General features: G+C 37.7%; 1 protein-coding gene across 1 annotated transcript in view; it reads left to right on the forward strand.

The window, feature by feature from the left end:
* Positions 1–8,554, forward strand: part of MYBPH (myosin binding protein H) — a 28,475-nt gene extending 19,921 nt beyond the window's left edge. The window contains exons 8-11 of the mRNA XM_032218589.1: positions 1,526–1,662; positions 2,903–3,089; positions 4,005–4,093; positions 8,489–8,554. Coding sequence (XP_032074480.1) covers positions 1,526–1,662; positions 2,903–3,089; positions 4,005–4,093; positions 8,489–8,554 — 479 coding nt within the window. The remainder of the gene's footprint in view (positions 1–1,525; positions 1,663–2,902; positions 3,090–4,004; positions 4,094–8,488) is intronic.
* Positions 8,555–9,655: the final 1,101 nt, after the last annotated feature.

The following is a 9,655-nucleotide window of genomic DNA, read 5'->3' on the forward strand; positions in this document are numbered from 1 at the left end:
CCTGTGGACTTCAACTCCCAGAATTCCTCAGCCAGCTGGCTGGGGGATTCTGGGAATTGAAGTCCACAGGACTTAAAGTCACCAAGGTTGAGAAACACTGACTTAGAAATTTCAATTGGTCCAGAATGCAGACTTGCATTCAGATCTGCCAGTTTCTATTACTATGACCTTATAATAAAAGTAGTGATATTAGTTTGCAGGACTTTGGTTTCCTAGTCTGGTCTACCTGGAAGGGCTAACATCTTTTTTTTAAGTTTTTTATTTTTATTCTCTTACATACAATTACAGGTATAAATTCACATAGTTATTATTCTTATTTATCTTTATCACTTTTACAGATTTACTCATCCATATAAAAGGTTAAAATATATATTCTGGGTTGCTTTGCTTACCATCCCATACCCCCTTTTTATGTTATCATCACCCTATTTTTTCTTCTTTTTGCCCTCCCTCCCTTCTCTACTTCCTTCCTTCCTCCTCTCCTCTCCTTTCCCTTTCCTTCTTCCCTTGCCTCTCCCCTAACTCCTCTCTTCCTCTTCCTCCTGGAAGGGCTAACATCAATCCTGCAAGTCTGAATGCGCTTTCCTCTCTCCTTTTACCTTCATGAGAACTAGGGCGGGTTTTGTCTGAGATGTTTTCTCAAGTTACAGCTCTGCTCTGGATTCAGCTTCTTTTATCTGATCATTATTTTCATGGCAGCTCTTCCTCAAGCATCAGTTCCTCGTGGTTAGAGCTGAGCATTTTACAGCCTGTGGGCCACATCCAGCCCATGGACAATCTCAGTTGGGCTCACGGAGCTAGGTGGCGGCGGATGGGTATCATTGTAAGGAGAAGGGTTGAGCGTTGTTGGTGGAGATGGGACATTGTCAGTGGGGATGGAGTGCTGGCGGGAGTGGGTGGTGTTAGTCCCAGGTTCTCATGTGGCCCCTTGGGAAAATCAATTACACACAACTACTCAAGGTCATTCTTCTGTCCATTATACCGCTTACCCTTATATTAAACTGACTGGTTATTTTGAATTCTTTTCCAGGTCTGAGTTTCTTTCTTGCCTTAATTGTTCTTGCATAACTTTTTCAAGGTTATTTGTGCACATTTCTAAGTTAAGTAACTCCCAAATTTGTCTGCAGAATCCCCAATTCTTTAAATATTTTTGTCCAGTGGTGAAATTCAACTTTTTTTACTACCCGTTCAATTTTTTTTACTACTGGTTCTGTGGGTGTGGCTTGGTGTGCGTGGCAAGGGGAGGATACTGCAAAATCTCTATTCCCACCCCACTCTAGGGTCAGCCAGAGGTGGCATTTGCCAGTTCTCCAAACTACTCAAAATTTCCGCTACCGGTTCTCCAGAACCTGTCAGAACCTGCTGGATTTCACCCCTGTTTTTGCTCCTTCATTACGAATGAATCATTTGTTCTCGCTTTTATATTGTTACCCTCATCCTCAATGAAGGATTACCTGCTCCTACTTGCTGTTGAATTACTTTATGATTCAAAACATCTCAAAATAAGGCCTCCCTGTTTTTGTAGGAATTGTGTACAAACCAGAGAAGTTCCATAGCCGGGATTTCTGTGAACCTCCCAAATTCACTCAGCCACTGATAGACAGAACCACCACGCAGGGCTACAGCACCCAGCTCTTCTGCTGTGTCCGAGGCTTCCCAAAGGTGGGTCCTTTTGTGGCATGTGATGCCTACCGAACTGCAACAAGATAGGATATCATAGTAGGTAATAGGAAGGGTGGTGAATTGAGATAACTAATCTCTTTTGCCCTTAAAAGGAAAGAGGGATATTTCTTATTTCTGATCTATAATGCTTTGTTGTGTATTTAACATGCATTTCCATAATGGTATATTTTCTTTTGTAAAGGTTTTCATGCCAACCTTTGCATTTAAAAATATCAACTTTTTCTCCCCAAATATGTTTCTAAGTATTGAACACTCCCTCGGGAATGGGGCAACATACAAATTAAATAAACATTCAAACATGAAATACATGAAATACATGTTTTTCAATACATCTATCTAAATCAGGAGTCGGCAACCTTAAACACTCAAAGAGCCACAAAGGTCCTTACTGGAAGTCGCCTATTCTGGAGCCGACCAGAAGTCTGGTTTCCCAACCATAGAGTCTCCTTCTAGCGCAGCATACTTTTTCATCTGCCGACTGGAAGTCCAATTCCCCCTCCATAGAGTCTCCTCCTAGTGTGGCATACTTTTTCCTTTTACTGACCAGAGACAGGGAGCCATAGCAAAGGGATGAAAGAGCCACATGCGGCTCTAGAGCCACAGATTGCTGACCCTGATCTAAGTTATATAAATAAATCTTGACAATTCTTTATTGAATTGAGAACTGCATCACTGACTATCACTGCAGGAAATGTAATAGAAATGGATAGCTATATTGCGATCTTCAGACTAGACTATATCCTCATGTTCTTCACATCAGACCTTGCAAAAGTCAAATTCCCCAAGCAAGTGTCAGCTTCCCATTTCCTTTTGCAAGCCCGTATTTGCTTACATTGAAAGTGATGCATCCTACCTTCCAACCACAAATTCCACCTCTTCTAAAATTTTATGAAGCAAAGTGATGTGAAAAATAAATTGAACTACTTAAAGATAAAAAGTCTGACTCCCTGGATACCTGACAGTTTCTCCAGAAATATATTAGCTATAGAATTCAGATAGATGTGTAGCTGTTACAGAGCAAAATAGGGGAGGAATTATTGCAAACTACAAAAATACTGGCAGATAACTTGTATAAATTAGCCTCACTGAATGCAGACAAGGGAGTTAAGAATAGAAATGCCATGAAGAGAAATAGTTTATATACCTATGCTAACTAGCTTATCCTGCTGAACGGCATTTTGGGATATTTATGCACTTTGGTGTATTTACTTGATTTTAGCCCAAAGTGATCTGGATGAAAAACCAAAGGGAGATTCAAGAAGACTCAAAGTATCTAGTGCACATGGACCAGGGAATTTGCTGTCTAGAAATCCGCAAACCTAGCCCTTTTGATGGTGGTGTCTATACATGCAAAGCTGTGAACCCTTTTGGTGAAGCCTCTGTAGATTGCAAATTGAATGTAAAAGGTATGTATGTATTTTATCTCTTGTTTGCATTTGAATTCTTTGTTGCAATTCCCCTCAAAAAAGTTGTGGAACCTCTGAATGATTTCCACAGAGAATTACAATTATTTATGTATAAAAATTCCATGAATTATCAAAAAAAGAGTGATCTATAAATAAAGGCTACACTAAACAGTGATTATAAAGTGCAGTTAAAAAAAATTGTAATATATTATAATCATTAAATTGAGCCAAAGGAATTAAATGTCTTCATGCTTCAATTTCTTATAGAGATGGAATAGACAGGTTGCCAATGTTACTAGATAGAATTGAGAATAGATCTGCTATCTGTGTGTTTGATTTCTGCAATTACTTCCTTCTAGGTCACGTCCAGAATTACTAGCATACATGGCAGATATTTCCCAAGGAAGTATTACAGGGGAAGTGAGATTATGGTGGTATCAGTCCTTACTATAAAATAGGAGTGGTGCTATTTGTTGCCAGCAACTAAACAATATTTAACTTCTTGTACAACTCCTCCAAATAATCTTTTAAAGTGATTTTTGGCGGAACAGAGTGTTGGACTCCTCAATTATATATTTATTGGTTTGGATTATATGCTGCTTGTTAGATACTAGTTCTAACTACAATGGGTTCCGCCAAGGTCCTCTGTTCTGGCGGGAACAGAGGTTTAATCCTATTGGTCGAAGGGTCTGACAGCTCCCTATAAAAGGGCTGCTGTCAGACTCAACCTTCGCTGGATTGTTCTCACTTGTTGCATTCAATAAAGAGCTGTTGTTACCATTAAGCCTGTGTGTGCCTATCCATTACCCAATCTAACACTGCTCTATGTCCAAAGACTCCAAGAGGCCTCGTCAATGTCAACATAATAAGATTAGGATTCTTAAAAATCATAATGACGGACTTAATTTAATTCAGCGTTAGCATGGTCCTCATTTATTTCCAGATGCCTTTCTGAAGAGCCATGTAATGTAGCAGGAAAAGAATGTGGTCCAGATAGTTGGAGGGTAAGCTGTTCCAAAAGAGTACACTTCTCTAAAAAGTTCAAATATGGGTCCCTTTGAATGACATTCTTCCATAGGGCCTCTCTGTCAGATCATATCATATTATGTAAATTTAACTAATAGAAAACTAACTTGGAAACTAACTTGCAGCCAGTAGAGCTCCTGTAGTACATAATGGTGTTGGACAAACTTTGTGTGTCTCTAACAACGATTTTCAGAGAGTATTCAATAGGAACGAAGCAAGTTACAGCAATAGGAGAGGTGGGTTCCTACCAGTTTGGACCGGTTCGGCCAAACAGGTAGTAACTCGGCCGGACACGTGATGGTTCTATCCTGGGCGCTGCCATCTTTATTTTCTGTTCTGCACATGCGCAGAACAATCTTCATTGAAAAAATGTATTTTTCCTTTATTAATGGTGTGCGCATGTGCAGACCTTTTTAAATGCAAATGCACATGCGCACGGGCATGGAACCGGTAGTAATGCCGGCAGGAACCCAACCCTGAACAGTACAGTTGTAACTTGCTCTGCAAGGGAGTCCAGTCTGCAACTGATGTACAAGATGTAATTGTACAAAGCCCCCGCCCCAGGTCATGAATTTCACTTGCTATTCAAGCAGGAACCTTGGTTTCAGGAGGACCACTAGATTCTGAACCAAGTTCTTCCAGTGAAACCTAGTTTTAGATTTATCTGGTTTTGGGATCCATAGCCATTTGCTGGATTCAGTGTATGCCTATTTCCACCAATTGTTTCCAGGCACTAGATTAAGACATCATCTGTATCTCCTATCCACATTAGAATGGAAATATATAACTGGATATCAACTACAAATGATGCTACTTCATCTGGTGGCTTTGTGTAGGTACAAACAGTGGGAAGCAGAGCCCTGAGCACTCTATTTGAAGATTTGCCCTTTCCCATCATAATTGACTTTTAATATAGGTGGCACTTGGAATTATTGTTTTTACAAAAGGTGGATGGGAGAGTGTGAGTTACTTTCTCTAAAGACTATGACTCCAAGTATTAATTGACATATTAAACGCCATGCAGTCAGATTTGGGCAATCTGGTTCATCCAGATTTTTGGAACTATAACACTTGCAAGCCTTAGCATTTGCCAAGATTAAAGTGAGTTGTAATTCATAGAATCTGTAGGATACCAGATTGCCCATTCCTGCTGATAGGATTGGCACAAGATGTCTTGTTTCTCCTCCTCCCCCATCTGCTTTGGTTTCCATCACCTAAATTGCTTTCAGTAACCATATCATCCATCTCATTCAACTCATCCCCAAATTGGAATTACTGCTGCTGTACAAACAGAGACCAATTTGGATATACTCCAGGGACTTTATTCATAATCCATCATTCTAAGAAAATGAAAATGAAAATGAAAATGTGGCTTGCAATAACTTAACAGAAGTTAAGTTAAGTTGCTGTCATGCCAGCTTGGTTTATGGTCTTCAACTAGAATATAGTAGAATATAGTGTCAGGAAATTCCATTTATTGACTTCTTAATGATCTCTGAGCCTGGCTGTTTGCTTGCAGATATTTTATTACCAAATTAGATAACATCATCAAGCACTGGTAATGTTACCTAGTTGGGTAATGAATTGTCTTAATACCAGAGAACAACAAGAACAGTTTAATTCCACAGTTCAACCCTGAGCTACAGATATTCTCTTCTACAATATTGAAATCCCATTTAGCAGAGGAGAATATCAGAGAAAGATGCTAGCTGGGTTTCTTTGTACGTTTTGAAGGTATCTGTTTGGCAATGTGTTAACTGTGTTACTGCTTTTGTATCAGGTTTCTCTACAGTTGAAACCTCAGCCTCTATATACAAATACACACATGTATACACAGCAATATTCAATAATATTTCCCAGCTAAGATAAAGTATGTGCATGTCTTCTTTTGGGAGACAGAATAATGAAATAACATCTTGCATCTGATCAAATTTCCAGTATAAGGAACTCCACAGACAAGTGTTTCACTAATAGGATCTCTTTTAAGTCTAATTATGCAATTGATTTCTCTAACATTCTATAAAGGGCAAAGAAACTCCTATCTGCCGGTTGACTGGCTTTCATTTATAACAGCTCTAGCCCAGGTCAATATTTCCAATATATTACCAGCATGTGATTTCTTCTTTCAGATCTTTTCCCTTTAACCCCCGTTTGAGAAGTAAGCATCTCCAAATGAGCTCCTAAACCTTATGGCATCTTTCTGCCTAATAGCTTCTGTATTTTTCTAGGTTTTTTTTATCTTTATTAAAGACAAGCTTGTTCCATCATTAATATTGCCAAGAGGGCAAAAGACCCACATTGTATAAAGGGATGTGAATGGATCCTAATCTTAGATACTAATGCATGATGTTTCTGTTACATTTGCAGTTCCGGAATGATGATATCTGGGAAATCAGATGAAGAACAAGGTAGGATAAGCTGCCACTTAAGTCAGTTGGAGAACATTAGATATCAACCTGAATGCAAGCTTCAAGAATCCGTCTTAGACCTGATAACAACCCAGGACCACTAATGCACTTACGTTGGTGCATTTTGTCTGAGGCAAAAAATGAAAAATGCAAATTAAGTACATCATTTTATATAGAACTAATAGAAGGCTACTCCCTATCCTGGGATATGATTAAAAATCATAAAGTCCTGAGAGCATATTTATCTACACCATTTGCCAGTTATATAAATTTATAAAACAATGCTCCGATCTCTGTTGTCATTTTAAAAACAGATCTAGTGCTTCCTTTTTGAATCACATGGCCAAATCTTGTGATAAATCTCATTTATCAAGATAAATTATAGTCCTACTACCCTAGTTTACTGTCAAGAAAGATAAGGCTCATTTTTTTTTAATCTAAAGGCAATCAGATCTAAATACTTTGCTTCATTTTTTTAAGTATAATAGCATGAACAGATATTGGAAGGCATCTGGATTACATCTGTAAGTCTCCTTATCTCATATAAGGATCAAATTTATTGTTTATGTGCATGTAAGAGAGAAAGATTTCAGTTACTCTTTATCTTAACTCTTTCCTTCACCTCTTTCTCAGCCAGATCCTTGCAAAATTCTATTCTGGGTTCTCAGTTCGAGAGAGTCCTTCACGGTTCCTAGATGGGATCTGTAGCTTGGAAATGATTTTTATCTCTGTGGCTTTTCAAAAGCAGAAAGTTCACCTGCTGCTGCACTGGATCTATAAATAGCAACGGCCATGTTTCTTGTAATACCAAGATTGTCATCTATGCCTCTTGATATTTAGCCCTGCAGAACAAATGCCGAATAAAGAAATATAGGTCATGAGAATGAAATGAATCCTGTAGAAAATTTGGAGGGGGTCTATCAACCTTTCCTAACCTTGTGTCCTTCAGTGTATTGGAATCCTTTGCTGCTTGCGAATTAAACTTTCACTTGGTTTTTCATTCACAAATCTTTTATGTTTTTTGCTTGTTAACACTTCAGAATTCAAGAAACAGCTCATCTTTTGAAAAATAGGAAGAAGCAATAGGGGTTTTTTCCCTGGTTCTACAGCCAGGAAAACGCAGATTAATTCTATTTAGTTAATTGAAACTATAGACATGGCATAATCCAGCCGTCTCAATTTAGTAATGTCTATATATGCAGGGATAGTAATGACTAGTACTAAGACTCTCCCAGAATATGCTATGCCTCTCAGGAATCTGGCATCTCCAGTTTACTCACACAATGAAAGGTACCAAGTTGGAGAAAGCTAACTATCTGTAGTAACATTTCTTAGTTCTTCTCTTCTAGATGTACTGAAATACAAAGAGATTCCAGCCAGATCATAAAGGATGGTGGCAGCCCTGTCATATCTGAATTCAATTGTAGAAATGTAAACCAAACAGCAAAATGTTGAAATTATAGGGTAGCCATCAGTTTTGTTCTTCAGCCTGCCATGCATTGGATCCTTAATTGCAAAATAACTCTGCCACTAATGAGCTTCTCTGAGCACAAAATCACATGCAGAAGTCTGGCTGGTTTGAATTGGAGCCGATGTTAGACTTTCCATTTAAAAACCTACCACTGTAATGAATCATGTGGAGATGAGATGCACAACTGAATTATTTCTCGTGATAAAAATCCAGCACAGGAAGTTAGTAAATGTTTCTAGAAAATTATCCACGGTGATGTTCTAATTTTTGAATGAACATTTCTGATGCAAACTCATACCTATGATTCCCCATAATATTCTCATGATACATAATGGTTCCAATATTTCAGAATTAGCCTTTCTAACAGACTTTTCTGAATTAGGCAATTCAATTTGCCTGAAACTGTCCTTATATGAAAAATCACCATGCTAATGTTATAGACATTTCATTGAATTATGGGTATTTCAATATGGTTACTTGTAATTCATATACAGGAAGAGAAGCAGATAAATGACATCCAATGTTACGATGAGAAACTAGATGAGACTAGGAATGACTAAGAAAGAATGTGTATGTGTGTGCGTGTGCGTGTACGTGTATGTATGTATGTATGTATGTATGTATATAATACAATACAAAGTCATATGCCTGACATTCACGTAAAGTGATTTACATAAATCTATTTATTTATTTTAATAGAATTAAATTTAAAGTAGAGGAAGGAATTGTTTATTTATTAAATCATCATTCACTGTTTCCCACATATCAGAAAAGTCACCTTTACAGAGTAAAGATCAGAATATTCTGGTTGAAATTTCTTGAGAACATGAATGAGAACAGCCAAAGGTTACTAGCCTTAAGACCTCAGAACACCTTTCCAGATCCCCATTGGCATGTTATTTATACAACCAAACAACTACATTCCACTGTTCATAATGAATTATAAATGTCTTTTGGGCTGCCAGAAGGGGAGCAAATTCCTCAGGGGATGAGGAATATGAACTTTTTTGATGGAAAATTTTAACCCTTGCCTTTATTCCCAGGCAAAAAGTAGGTTGTGAAGGGCAATTATATTTTTTCTTCAGAAATGGCATTGTTATATTAATGCAGTTATCAAAAAAAAACCCATGTTGTCTTTACTGTAATAAATGTGGCCTTATCAGTGAATAGATGCAGGCTATAACTTCACCATGCATTAATCTCAAATGGTGAACTTCTCAGAATACAGTTTGTTCCAAAGTTCAAGACTAGGTTGATAAACGTGTGGTCCTAACTTCTGTTGAGATGGGGTGGATGGAAGAAGTAGGACAAGCATCCATAGTCTTTTTCATGACCACATTTTGGGCATCTAACATATATGTTATTGAATCTGGCAGAGCAGAAAATTAGAACAGTGTAACAGTTGAACATTTATATTATTAGTCTTGTACAAATGTATTTTTTATTTATTTAATTTATAGCACCAAAGTGACTCTGGGCAGTATTACAGCTAAGAAGCCATTATAACAAATAAAATAAAAAACCCAGAAGAGAATCCCAAAACAAACCAAAACAGATCAAACCATACAAAACAAAAGGAAGCAAAACATGGAACTCCATGGTAATCTTAGCCACATATAGCCTGGTCTTACACAATTCAAATTAGTCACATTGTTGAGTAT

The sequence above is a fragment of the Thamnophis elegans genome, chromosome 5, assembly GCF_009769535.1.
Source record: "Thamnophis elegans isolate rThaEle1 chromosome 5, rThaEle1.pri, whole genome shotgun sequence".
Classification (NCBI taxonomy): Eukaryota; Metazoa; Chordata; class Lepidosauria; order Squamata; family Colubridae; genus Thamnophis; species Thamnophis elegans.